Source organism: Heptranchias perlo, unplaced genomic scaffold (assembly GCF_035084215.1).
Source record: "Heptranchias perlo isolate sHepPer1 unplaced genomic scaffold, sHepPer1.hap1 HAP1_SCAFFOLD_162, whole genome shotgun sequence".
NCBI classification, from domain to species: domain Eukaryota; kingdom Metazoa; phylum Chordata; class Chondrichthyes; order Hexanchiformes; family Hexanchidae; genus Heptranchias; species Heptranchias perlo.
Window position 1 is genome coordinate 709,857 of NW_027138881.1, and position 13,386 is coordinate 723,242.

Here is a 13,386-nt window from a genome sequence, read left to right on the forward strand (position 1 = left end):
TGTTACACACTTGTCTAATCTCTGCATTTATACATTTTAGCACTTCAGAGCTGTTGCCAGGGGTCCTATACATAACTCCCACCATAGTCTTAGATCCTTTCTTATTTCTCAATTCAACCCATAATGTCTCTGTTGGCTGCTTACCTCTCGTTATATCCTCCTTTATCATTGAAGTGATTTCATCTCTAATCACTAAGGCTACTCCTCCCCCTCTTCCATTTTCCCTGTCTCTCCTGTAGACCTTATAACCTGGTATATTTAGTTCCCAATCCTGACCATCCTGCAGCCATGTCTCAGTAATAGCTATCATGTCATACCCTCCAATTTGAATTTGAACCTGTAATTCATTTAATTTATTCCTTATACTCCGTGCATTTGTATATAGAACTCTTAGTTGGGCCACACACCCTCGCCTGACCTTCAGCTTTGATGCTGGGTTAATCAAGGACAGTCAGCACGGATTTGTGAAGTGGGGGGGGGGGGGTTGTGTCTGACTAACTTGATTGAATTTTTTGAGGAGGTGAAAAGGAGTATCAATGAGGGTAGTGTGTTTGATGTTGTCTACATGGATTTTAGCAAGGCTTTTGACAAGGTCCCACATGGCAGATTGATCAAAAAAGTAAAGGCCCATGGGATCCAAGGGAAAGTGGCAAATTGGATCCAAATTGGCTCATCGGCAGGAAGCAAAGGGTAATGGTCGACGGGTGTTTTTGCGACTGGAAGGCTGTTTCCATTGGTGTGCCGCAGGGCTCGGTACTGGGTCCTTTGCTTTTTGTGGTATACATTGACGATTGGGACTTAAACATAGGGGGCATGATTAAGAAATTTGCGGATGAAACAAAGATAGGCCGTGTGGTTGATAGTGAGTAGGAAAACTGTAGACTGCAGGAAGATATCAATGGACTGGTCAGATGGGCAGAAAAGTGGCAAATGGAGTTCAATCCGGAGAAGTGTGAGATAATGCATTTGGGGAGGGCAAACAAGGCAAGGGAATACACAATAAATGGGAGGATACTGAGAGGTGTAGAGGAAGTGAGGGACCTTGGAGTGCAAGTCCACAGATCCCTGAAGGTAGCAGGACAGGTAGATAAGGTGGTTAAAAAGGCATACGGGATAGTTTCCTTTATTAGCTGAGGCATAGAATATAAGAGCAGGGATCTTATGCTGGAACTGTATAAAACACTAGTTAGGCCACAGCTTGAGTACTGCACACAGTTCTGGTCACCACATTACAGGAGGGATGTGATTGCACTAGAGAGGGTGCAGAGGAGATTAACGAGGATGTTGCCGGGACTGGAGAATTTTAGCTATGATGACAGATTGAATAGGCTGGGGTTGTTTTCCTTGGAACAGAGGAGGTTGAGGGGAGATTTGATTGAGGTGTATAAAATTATGAGGGGCCTAGTTAGAGTGGATAGGGAGGACCTATTTCCCTTAGCGGAAGGGTCAATAACCGGGGGGCATAGATTTAAAGTGATTGGTGAAAGGATTAGAGCGGAAATGAGGAAATTATTTTTCACCCAGAGGGTGGTGGGGGTCTGGAACTCACTGCCTGAGAGGGTGGTAGAGGCAGAAACTCTGAACTCATTTAAAAAAATACCTGGAATTGCACCTGAAGAGCCGTGACCTGCAGGGCTACGGACAAAGTGCTGGAAAGTGGGATTAGGCTGGGTGGCTCGTTTCTCAGCTGGTGTGGACATGATGGGCCGAATGGCCTCCTTCTGAGCTGTAGATTTTCTATGATTCTATGAATCTCACCAACAGGAATTTCGCCAACAGGAATCACAGCATCAGGAATCTCACCAAGAAGAATTTCACCAACAGGAATCTCACCAACGGAATCATAGAATCATCGAAAGGTTACAGCAGGAAGGAGGCCATTCGGCCCATCGAGTCCGCACTGGCTCCATGCAAGAGCAATCCAGCTAATCCCTCTCCCCCGCCCTTTCCCTGTAGCCCCGCAAATTTTTTTCCTTTCAAGTACTTATCCAGTTCCCTTTTGAAGGCTATGATTGAATCTGCCTCCACCACCCCCTCGGGCAGTGCATTCCAGATCCTAACCACTCGCTGTGTTAAAAAGGTTTTTCCTCATGTCACCTTTGGTTCTTTTGCCAATCACCTTAAATCTATATCCTCTGGTTCTTGACCCTTCTGCCAATGGGAACAGTTTCTTTCTATCTACTCTGTCTAGACCCTTCATGATTTTGAATACCTCTATCAAATCTCCTCGCAACCATCTCTGTTCCAAGGAGATCAACCCCAGCTTCTCCAGTCTATCCACATAACTAAAGTCCCTCATCCCTGGAATCATTCTAGTAAATCTCTTCTGCACCCTCTCTATGGTCTTCATATCTTTCCTAAATTGCAGTGCCCAGAACTGGTCACAATACTCCAGTTGTGGCCGAACCAATGTTTTATAAAGGTTCATCATGAGTTCCATGCTTTTGTACTCTCTGCCTCTATTTATAAAGCCCAGGATCCCGTATGCTTTTTTAACCACGTTCTCAACCTGCCCTGCCACCTTCAACGATTTGTGTACATAGACCCCCAGATCTCTCTGTTCCTGTACTCTTTTTAGAGTTGTGCCCTTTAGTTTTTATTGCCTTTCCTCGTTCTTCCTACTGAAATGTATCACTTTTCATTTTTCTGTGTTAAATTTCATCTGCCACGTGTCCACCCATGACTCCAGCCTGTCTATATCCTCTTGAAGTCTATCACTATCCTCCTCACTGCTTACTACCCTTCCAAGTTTTGTGTCATCTGCAAATTTTGAAATTGTGCCCTGTACACCCAAGTCCAAGTCATTAATATATATCAAGAAAAGCAGTGGTCCCAGCACTGACCCCTGGGGAACACCACTGTACACCTCCCTCCAGTCCGAAAAACAACCATTCACCGCTACTCTCTGTTTCCTGTCCCTTAGCCAATTCTGTATCAATGTTGCTACTGCCCCCTTTATTCCATGGGCCGCAATCTTGATGACAAGCCTACCATGCGGCACTTTATCAAACACCTTTTGAAAGTCCATATACACATCAGCTGCATTGCCCTCATCTACTCTCTCTGTTACCTCATCAAAAAACACTATCAGGTTACTTAAGCATGATTTGCCTTTAACAAATCCGTGCTGGCTTTCCATAATCCACACTCATTCAAGTGACTGCTAATTCTATACCAGGATTATCATTTCTAAAAGTTTTCCCACCACCGAGGTTAAACTGACTGACCTATGATTGCTGGGTTTATCCTTACACCCTTTTTTGAACAAGGGTGTAACATTTGCAATTCTCCAGTCCTCTGGCACCATTCCTGTATCTACGGATGTTTGGAAAATTATGACCTCTGCAATTTCCACCGTTACTTCCCTCAGCAACCTTGGATGCATCCCATCCGGACCGGGTGACTTATCTACTTTAAGTACAGCTATCCTTTCAAGTACCTCTTTTTCAGTTTTTAGCCCATCCAGTATCTCAACTATATCTTCCTTTACTGAGACTCTGGCAGCATCTTCTTCCTTGGTAAAGACAGATGCAAAGTACTCATTTAGTACCTCAGCCATCCCCTCTGCCTCCATGATTTAGATCTCCTTTATGGTCCCTAATCGGCCCACCCCACCTCTTACTACCCATTTACATGCCTGTAGAAGACTTATGGATTCTCTCTTATATTGGCCGTCAGTCTATTCTCATATTCTCTTTTTGCCCCTCTTATTTCCTTTTTCACTTCCCCTCTGAACTTTCTATATTCTGCCTAGTTCTCATTTGTGTTATCAACCTGACATCTGTCATATGCCCCCTTTTTTCCACTTCATCTTACTCTCTATCTCTTTTCTCATCCAGGGAACTCTGGCTTTAGTTACATAGAAACTAGGAGGAGGAGTAGGCCATTTGGCCCTTCGAGCCTGCTTCGCCATTCAATATGATCATGGCTGATCCTCTATCTCAATACCATATTCCCGCTCTCCCCTCATACCCCTTGATGCCTTCTGTGTCTAGAAATCTATCTGTCTCCTTCTTAAATACATTCAGTCACTTGGCCTCCACAGCCTTCTGTGGTAGAGAATTCCACAGGTTCACCACCCTCTGAGTGAAAAAATTTCTCCTCATCTCAGTCCTAAATGTCCTACCCCGTATCCTGAGACTGTGACCCTTCATTCAGGACACCCCAGCCAGGGGAAACATCCTCCCTGCATGCTGTCTGCCCAGCCCTGTCAGAATTTTATACATTTCAATGAGATTCCCTCTCATTCTTCTAAACTCGAGTGAATACAGGCCGAGTCGACCCAATCTCTCCTCATACGACAATCCTGCCATCCCAGGAATCAGTCTGGTGAACTTTCGCTGCACTCCCTCTATGGCAAGTATATCCTTTCTTGGGTAAGGAGACCAAAACTGCACACAATACACCAGGTGTGGTCTCACCAAGGCCCTGTATAACTGCAGTAAGACATTCTCACTCGTGTACTCAAATCCTCTTGCAATGAAGGCCAACATACAATTTGCTTTCCTAATTGCTTGCTGCACCTACATGTTTGCTTTCAGTAACTGGTGTACAAGGACACCCAGGTCCCTTTGTACATCAACATTTCCCAATCTATCATCATTTAAATAATACTCTGCCTTTCTGTTTTTCCTTCCGAAGTGGATAACTTCACATTTATCCACATTATACTGCATCTGCCATGTACTTGCCCACTCACTCAACTTGTCTAAATCGCCTTGAAGCCTCTTTGCATCCTCCTCACAACTCACGATCTCACCTAGTTTTGTGTCATCAGCAAACTTGGAAATATTACATTTTGTTCCCTCATCCAAATCATTGATATATATTGTGAATAGCTGGGGCCCAAGCACTGGTCCCTGTGGTACCCCACTAGTCACTGCCTGCCACCATGAAAAAGAACCATTTATTCCTACTCTCTGTTTCCTGTCTGTTAACCAATTTTCAATCCACGCTAGTATCTTTTCCCCAATCCCATGTGCTTTAATTTTGCACACTAACCTCTTATGTGGGACTTTATCAAAGGCCTTCTGAAAATCCAAATAAACCACATCCACTGATTCTTCCCTATCTATTCTACCAGTTACATCCTCAAAAAACTCCAGTAGGTTTGTCAAACACGATTTCCCTTTCATAAATCCATGTTGACTTTGTCTAATCCCGTTGATATTTTCTAAGTGTCCTGGTTATCACATCCTTTATAATAGCCTCTAGCATTTTCCCTACTACGGATGTTAGGCTAACCGGTCTGTAGTTCCCTGTTTTCTCTCTCCTTTTTTAAATATTGGAGTTACATTTTCCACCCTCCAATCTGCAGGAACTGTTCCATAATCTATAGAATTTTGAAAGATACATCCATTATTTTATTACTCTGGGATGCAGATTATCAGGCCCTGGGGATTTATCAGCTTTCAGTCCCATTAATTTCTCCAGCACTATTTTTTTATTAATACTAATTTCCTTTAATTCCTCCTTCTCACTAGACCCTTGGTTCCCTAGCATTTCTGGGAAATTATTTGTGTCCTCTTCCATGAAGACAGAACCAAAGTATTTGTTTAATTGCTCTGCCATTTCCTTGTTCCCCATTATAAATTCTCCCGTTTCTGACTGTAAGGGACCTACATTTGTCTTCACTAATCTTTTTCTTTTTACATACTTGGAGAAGCTTTTACAGTCCACTTTTATGTTCCTTGCAAGTTTACTCTCATACTCTATTTTTCCCCTCTTAATCAATCTCTTGGACCTTTTTTGCTGAATTCTAAACTGCTCCCAATCCTCAGGCTTGCTACTTTTTCTGGCAACTTTATATAACTCCTCTTTGGATCTAATACTATCCTTCATTTCTTTTGTTAGCCATGGGTGGGCCACTTATACTTTTGTGAGTTTGCACCAGAAAGGAATGTATAACTGTTGCAATTCATGCATTCGTTCCTTAAATGTTAGCCATTGCCTATCCACCGTCATGCCTTTTAAGGAAGCTTCCCAATCTATCAGAACCAACTCACTCCTCATACCTTCGTAGTTTCCTCTGTTTAGATTTAGGACCCTAGTTTCGGATTGGACTACTTCACTTTCCATCTTAATGAAGAATTCTATCATGTTATGGTCACTCTTCCCTAAAGGATCCTGCACAACAAGATTATTAATTAACTCCTTCTCATTGCACAATACCCAATCTAGGATAGTCTGTTCCCTAGTTGGCTCCTCAACGTACTGGTCTAAAAAACCATCTCGTACACACTCCAGGAATTCATCCGCCACGGTATTTTTGCTAATTTGGTTTGGCCCATCTATATGTAGATTAAAGTCACCCATGATTACTGTAGTACCCTTGTTACATGCATCTCTAATTTCCTGTTTAAGCCATCCCTTACATTACCGCTACTGTTTGGAGGCCTATAGTCAACTCCCACCTGTGTTTCCTGCAGTTTCCCGACCTTTCTGCCTCGTGGGAATGTGCCTGGAATGTACCCGAACCATCTCTTCCTTAAAGGCCGCCCACTGTTCAATTACAGTTTTGCCTGCCAATCTTTGATTCCAGTTTACCCAGATCGAGCCAGGTCTGTTTTCATCACATTGAAATTGGCCCTCCTCCAATTGAGTATTTTTACTTTAGAGTGGTCCATGTCCTTTTCCATAGCTATTCTAAACCTTTGAACCCTCGAACGAAGTCCAGCAATGGCTCCTTCCTCGCTGGGCCGGAAACATACTGGTTAAGAAAGTTCTCCTGAACACATTTCAAAAATTCCTCCCCCTCTGTGCCCCTTATATTATTGTTATTATCCCAGTCTATATTAGGATAGTTGTAGGGAAGGGGAGTGGGCGGGGCAGGGGGTGGGGGGGTGGGGCGGGGAGTGGGCGGGGCAGGGAGTGGGGGGCGGGGCGGGGAGTGGGCGGGGCAGGGAGTGGGGGGCGGGGCGGGGAGTGGGCGGGGCAGGGAGTGGGGGGCGGGGCAGGGAGTGGGCGGGGCAGGGAGTGGGGGGCGGGGCGGGGAGTGGGCGGGGCAGGGAGTGGGGGCGGGCGGGGAGTGGGCGGGGCAGGGAGTGGGGGGGCGGGGAGTGGGCGGGGCAGGGAGTGGGGGGCGGGGCGGGGAGTGGGCGGGGCAGGGAGTGGGCGGGGCAGGGAGTGGGGGGCGGGGGCGGGGGGAACCATTGTGAGGAAGTGAGAACATTTTCAAATTTGCCGCTTGGGGGAACCCGAGTCACGTGATCTGCGCCCTTTAAATAACCCGCCGTCACGTGATGTTGCGGATGCCCCGCCCCCCCGTGTGATTGACAGTTTTATCCGCGCTTGCGCGGCAGCGACTCCCGGAAGCAACATCGAGCGGCGAAGCAGGAGAGGCCCCGAGCCCCGAGCCCGAGCCGAGCCCGAACCGCGAAGCAGGAGAGTCCGAGGCGGGCGGCGGGTCTCGAGTTGCGGGAGGCACTCGGCCCTCATTCCCCGGCCCCCAGGCCGCCAGTCCCCGGCCATGGCCCGGTGTGGTTGCTGCTCCCGGTCCCGCTGCTGCTGCTGCCCCTCCTCTGGCTGCTGAGCGCCGGGTTCCGCTATTACTGTAAGATGGGCTTCTACTACTCGTGGATTATGGCGCTCGCCCTCCCGATCATCCCGCTCTGCCTGTGGAGGGGCCGCGATGTGGAGAACATGAGGTGAGGGAGCGGCGGAGAAGACTGGGCCCGTGGGGCGGCGGCGGGAGGGAGAAACTGGGCCTGCGGGGCCCGAACCAGAAAATGCTGGAAAAGCTGGGCACGGATTTTGGGCGAGTGGCGGCCAGAGTTAGGGGGGGGAGAGAAAGGGAGAGGGAGAGGGAGAGGGGTGGGGGGAGAGGGGGTGGTGCAGAGGGGGTGGGTGCAGGAAGGAAAGGGGGGGGGGTGCAGAGGGGGTGGGGGGAAAGAGGGGGGGGGGAAAGAGGGGGGGGTGCAGAGGGTGGGGGGAAAGAGGGGGGGGGGGTGCAGAGGGGGTGGGGGGAAAGAGGGGGGGGGGTGCAGAGGGGGGGTGCGGTGGGGGAAAGGGGGGGGTGGGGGAAAGGGGGTGGGCGGTGGGAAAGGGGGGGTGGGGGTGGGGGGAAAGGTGGGGTGGGGGGGAAAGGGAGAGGGGGGCAGTGGGGGTGGCTGGCAGGGCAGAGGGGGGGGTGGCTGGCAGGGCAGAGGGGGGGGGCTGGCAGGGCAGAGGGGGGGGTGGGCTGGCAGGGCAGAGGGGGGGGTGGGCTGGCAGGGCAGAGGGGGGGGGGGGGCTGCAGGGCAGAGGGGGGGGGGGGGCTGGCAGGGCAGAGGGGGGGGGGGGCTGCAGGGCAGAGGGGGGGGGGGGCTGGCAGGGCAGAGGGGGCGGGGAAAGGGAGAGGGGGCGGGGGGAAAGGAGAGGGGGGGCGGGGGGAAAGGGAGAGGGGGCGGGGGGAAAGGGAGAGGGGGCGGGGGGAAAGGGAGAGGGGGGGCAGAGGGGGCGGGGGGAAAGGGAGAGGGGGGGCAGAGGGGGCGGGGGGAAAGGGAGAGGGGGGGCAGTGGGGGCGGGGGGAAAGGGAGAGGGGGGGGGGCTGGCAGGGCAGAGGGGGTGGGGGAAAGGGAGAGGGGGGGGGGCTGGCAGGGCAGAGGGGGTGGGGGAAAGGAGAGGGGGGTGGGGGGAAAGGGAGAGGGGTGGGGGGAAAGGGAGAGGGGGGGCAGTGGGGGTGGGGGGAAAGGGAGAGGGGGTGGCTGCAGGGCAGAGGGGGGAAAGGGAGAGGGGGTGGGGGAAAGGGAGAGGGGGTGGGGGAAAGGGAGAGGGGGGTGGGGGAAAGGGAGAGGGGGTGGGGGAAAGGGAGAGGGGGTGGGGGAAAGGGAGAGGGGGTGGGGGAAAGGGAGAGGGTGGTGGGGGAAAGGGAGAGGGGGTGGGGGAAAGGGAGAGGGGGTGGGGGAAAGGAGAGGGGGTGGGGGGAAAGGGAGAGGGGGCAGTGGGGGTGGGGGGAAAGGGGAGAGGGGGGGGTGCTGGCAGGGCAGAGGGGGGGGTGCTGGCAGTGGGCAGAGGGGGGGGTGCTGGCAGGGCAGAGGGGGGGGTGCTGGCAGGGCAGAGGGGGGGGGTGCTGGCAGGGCAGAGGGGGGGTGCTGGCTGGGCAGAGGGGGGGGGGTGCTGGCTGGGCAGAGGGGGGGGGGGGGCTGGCAGGGCAGAGGGGGGGGGGCTGGCAGGGCAGAGGTGGGGGGGCTGGCAGGGCAGAGGGGGGGGGGCTGGCAGGCGGCAGAGGGGGGGGGGCTGGCAGGGCAGAGGGGGGGGGGGCTGGCAGGCAGAGGGGGGGGGGGGCTGGCAGGGCAGAGGGGGGGGGGGGCTGGCAGGGCAGAGGGGGGGGGGGGCTGGCAGGGCAGAGGGGGGGGGGCTGGCAGGGCAGAGGGGGGGGGCTGGCAGGGCAGAGGGGGGGGTGGGGCTGGCAGGGCAGAGGGGGGGTGGGGCTGGCAGGGCAGAGGGGGGGGGGGGCTGGCAGGGCAGAGGGGGTGGGGGGGCTGGCAGGGCAGAGGGGGGGGGGGCTGGCAGGGCAGAGGGGGGGGGGGGGCTGGCAGGGGCAGAGGGGGGGGGGGGCTGCAGGGCAGAGGGGGTGGGGGGAAAGGGAGAGGGGGTGGGGGAAAGGAGAGGGGGTGGGGGGGAAAGGGAGAGGGGGGCAGTGGGGGTGGGGGGGGAAAGGGAGAGGGGGGCAGTGGGGGTGGCTGGCAGGGCAGAGGGGGTGGCTGGCAGGCAGAGGGAGGGGGAGTGGGGGAAAGGGAGAGGGGGTGGGGGGAAAGGGAGAGGGGGTGGGGGGAAAGGGAGAGGGGTGGGGGGGAAGGGAGAGGGGGTGGGGGAAAGGGAGAGGGGGTGGGGGGAAAGGGAGAGGGGGGTGGGGGGAAAGGTGAGAGGGGTGGGGGGGAAAGGGAGAGGGGGTGGGGGGGAAAGGGAGAGGGGGTGGGGGGAAAGGGAGAGGGGGTGGGGGGAAAGGGAGAGGGGGTGGGGTGGGGGGAAAGGGAGAGGGGGGGCAGTGGGGTGGGGGGAAAGGGAGAGGGGGGGCAGTGGGGGTGGGGGGAAAGGGAGAGGGGGGGGCAGTGGGGGTGGGGGGAAAGGGAGAGGGGGGGCAGTGGGGGTGGCTGGCAGGGCAGAGGGAGGGGGGGGAAAGGGAGGGGGGGTGGGGGAGAGGGGGTGGGGGAGAGGGGGTGGGGGAGAGGGGGTGGGGGAGAGGGGGTGGGGGAGAGGGGGTGGGGGAGAGGGGGTGGGGGAGAGGGGTGGGGAGAGGGGGGGGGCAGAGGGGTGGGGGGAAAGGAGAGGGGGGGGGGCAGAGGGGGTGGGGGGGAAAGGGAGAGGGGGGGGCAGAGGGGGTGGGGGAAAGGGAGGGGGGGCAGAGGGGGTGGGGGGAAAGGGGGTGGGGGGAAAGGAGAGGGGGGGCAGAGGGGGTGTGGGGAAAGGGGGAGGGGGGGGCAGAGGGGGTGGGGGGAAAGGGAGAGGGGGGGGGCAGAGGGGGTGGGGGGAAGGGAGGGGGGGGGGCAGAGGGGGTGGGGGAAGGGAAGGGGGGGGGGGCAGAGGGGTGGGGGGAAAGGGAGAGGGGGGGCAGAGGGGTTGGGGGAAAGGGAGAGGGGGGGGGGGCAGAGGGGGTGGGGGGAAAGGGAGAGGGGGGGGGCAGAGGGGGTGGGGGGAAAGGGAGAGAGGGGGGGGGCAGAGGGGGTGGGGGGAAAGGGAGAGGGGTGGGGCAGAGGGGGTGGGGGGAAAGGGGGTGGGGGGAAAGGGAGGGGGGGGCAGAGGGGGTGGGGGGAAAGGGAGAGGGGGGGCAGAGGGGGTGGGGGGAAAGGGAGAGGGGGGGCAGAGGGGTGGGGGGAAAGGGAGAGGGGGGGCAGACGGGTGGGGGGAAAGGGAGAGGGGGGGGGCAGAGGGGGTTGGGGGCAGAGGGGGTGGGGGGAGAGGGGGTGGGGGGAAAGGGAGAGGGGGGGGGCAGAGGGGGTGGGGGGAAAGGCAGAGGGGGTGGGGAAAGGGAGAGGGGGTGCAGAGGGGATTGGGGGTGGGGGGGGGAAGGGATTGGGGGTGGGGGGGGGAAGGGATTGGGGGTGGGGGGGGAAGGGATTGGGGGTGGGGGGGGGAAGGGATTGGGGGTGGGGGGGGGAAGGGATTGGGGGGGGGAAGGGATTGGGGGGGGGGAAGGGATTGGGGTGGGGGGGGATTGGGGGTGGGGGGGATTGGGGGTGGGGGGGAAGGGATTGGGGGGCCAGAGGGAAAGCGAGGGGGTGTGGGGAAAGGGGGAGGGGGGGCGGAGGGGGGGGGGACTGGCTGGGCAGAGGGGGGGGCTGGCTGGGCAGAGGGGGGGGGCTGGCTGGGCAGAGGGGGGGGCTGGCTGGGCAGAGGGGGGGGGCTGGCTGGGCAGAGGGGGGGGGGCTGGCTGGGCAGAGGGGGGGGGCTGGCTGGGCAGAGGGGGGGGGGCTGCTGGGCAGAGGGGGGGGGCTGCTGGGCAGAGGGGGGGGGCTGGGCTGGCAGAGGGGGGGGGCTGGCTGGGCAGAGGGGCGGGGGCTGGCTGGGCAGAGGGGCGGGGGCGCTGGCTGGGCAGAGGGGGGGGTGCTGGCTGGGCAGAGGGGGGGGGTGCTGGCTGGGCAGAGGGGGGGGGTGCTGGCTGGGCAGAGGGGGGGGGGCTGGCTGGGCAGAGGGGGGGGGCTGGCTGGGCAGAGGGGAAAGGAGAGGGGGGGCAGAGGGGAAAGGGAGAGGGGGGGCAGAGGGGGTGGGGGGCAGAGGGGGTGGGGGGAAAGGGAGAGCGGGGGGCAGAGGGGGGTGGGGGGAAAGGGAGAGGGGGGGGCAGAGGGGGTGGGGGGAAAGGGAGAGGGGTGGCCGAGGGGGTGGGGGAAAGGGAGAGGGGGGGCCGAGGGGGGTGGGGGGAAAGGAGAGGGGGGTGGGGGGAAAGGGAGAGGGGGGTGGGGGGAAAGGGAGAGGGGGTGGGGGCCAGAGGGGGGTGGGGGCCCAGAGGGGGGTGGGGGGGAAAGGGGGTGGTGGGAGAGGGGGGGGCCAGAGGGGGTGGGGGGAAGGGCAGATAGGGGGGGGCAGAGGGAGAGGGGGTGGGGGGGAAAGGGAGAGGGGGTGGGAGGAAAGGGAGAGGGGGTGGGAGGAAAGGGAGAGGGGGTGGGGGAAAGGGAGAGGGGGGGCCAGAGGGGGTGGGGGGGAAAGGCAAGAGGGGGTGGGGGAAAGGCAGAGGGGGTGGGGAAGGCAGAGGGGGTGCAGAGGGGATTGGGGTGGGGGGGAAGGGGATTGGGGGTGGGGGGGGAAGGGATTGGGGGTGGGGGGGGAAGGGATTGGGGTGGGGGGGGAAGGGATTGGGGGTGGGGGGCGGAAGGGATTGGGGGGCCAGAGGGAAAGGGAGGGGGTGTGGGGAAAGGGGGAGGGGGGCAGAGGGGGCGGGGGGAAAGGGGGAGGGGGGGCAGAGGGGGCGGGGGGGAAAGGGATTGGGGGTGGGGGGGGAAGGGAGAGGGGGGCCAGAGGGGGCGGGGGGGAAAGGGAGAGGGTGTGGGGGGGGCAGAGGTGTGGGGGGGGGCAGAGGGTGTGGGGGGGGCAGAGGGTGTGGGGGGGGCAGAGGGTGTGGGGGGGGCAGAGGGTGTGGGTGGGGGGGCAGAGGGTGTGGGGGGGGCGGAGATGGGGGGCAGAGGGGGTGGGGGGAAAGGGAGGGTGGGGGAAAGGGAGATGGGGGGGGCAGAGGGGGTGGGGGGAAAGGGAGATGGGGGGCAGAGGGGGTGGGGGGAAAGGAGATGGGGGGGCAGAGGGAGTGGGGGGAAAGGGAGATGGGGGGGGCAGAGGGAGTGGGGGGAAAGGGAGATGGTGGGGGCAGAGGGGATGGGGGGAAAGGGAGGAGGGGGTGGGGGCAGAGGGGATGGGGGGGAAAGGGAGAGGGGGTGGGGGGAAAGGGAGATGGGGTAAGGGAGAGGGGGTGGGGGTTAAGGAGAGGGGTTGGGGGGAAAGGGAGATGGGGGGGGCAGAGGGGGTGGGGGGAAAGGGAGATGGGGGGGGCAGAGGGGGTGGGGGGAAAGGGAGATGGGGGGGGCCAGAGGGGTGGGGGGAAAGGGAGATGGGGGGGCAGAGGGGGTGGGGGGAAAGGGAGATGGGGGGGCAGAGGGGGTGGGGGGAAAGGGAGATGGGGGGGGGCAGAGGGGGTGGGGGGGAAAGGGAGATGGGGGGGGGGCAGAGGGGGTGGGGGAAAGGGAGATGGGGGGGGGCAGAGGGGTGGGGGGAAAGGGAGATGGGGGGGGGCAGAGGGGGTGGGGGGAAAGGGGAGATGGGGGGGGGCAGAGGGGGTGGGGGGAAAGGGAGATGGGGGGGGCAGAGGGGGTGGGGGAAGGGAGATGGGGGGGGGGCAGAGGGGGTGGGGGGAAAAGGGAGATGGGGGGCAGAGGGGGTGGGGGGAAAGGGAGATGGGGGGGGGGCAGAGGGGTGGGGGGA

The 13,386-nt window shown here is 58.9% G+C and overlaps 2 protein-coding genes across 4 annotated transcripts in view; one reads left to right on the plus strand and one right to left on the minus strand.

Annotated features, from left to right (window-relative positions):
- The window catches only part of LOC137309330 (divergent protein kinase domain 1B-like), a 128,983-nt gene that overhangs the window by 51,598 nt on the left and 63,999 nt on the right, over nucleotides 1-13,386 (minus strand). The gene's annotated exons all lie outside the window — the stretch shown is intronic.
- LOC137309335 (1-acyl-sn-glycerol-3-phosphate acyltransferase alpha-like) overlaps nucleotides 694-13,386 on the plus strand; it is a 44,287-nt gene continuing 31,594 nt past the window's right edge. The window contains exons 1-2 of the mRNA XM_067977590.1: nucleotides 694-753; nucleotides 7,279-7,646. Of these exons, the coding sequence (XP_067833691.1) occupies nucleotides 694-753; nucleotides 7,279-7,646 (428 nt within the window). The remainder of the gene's footprint in view (nucleotides 754-7,278; nucleotides 7,647-13,386) is intronic.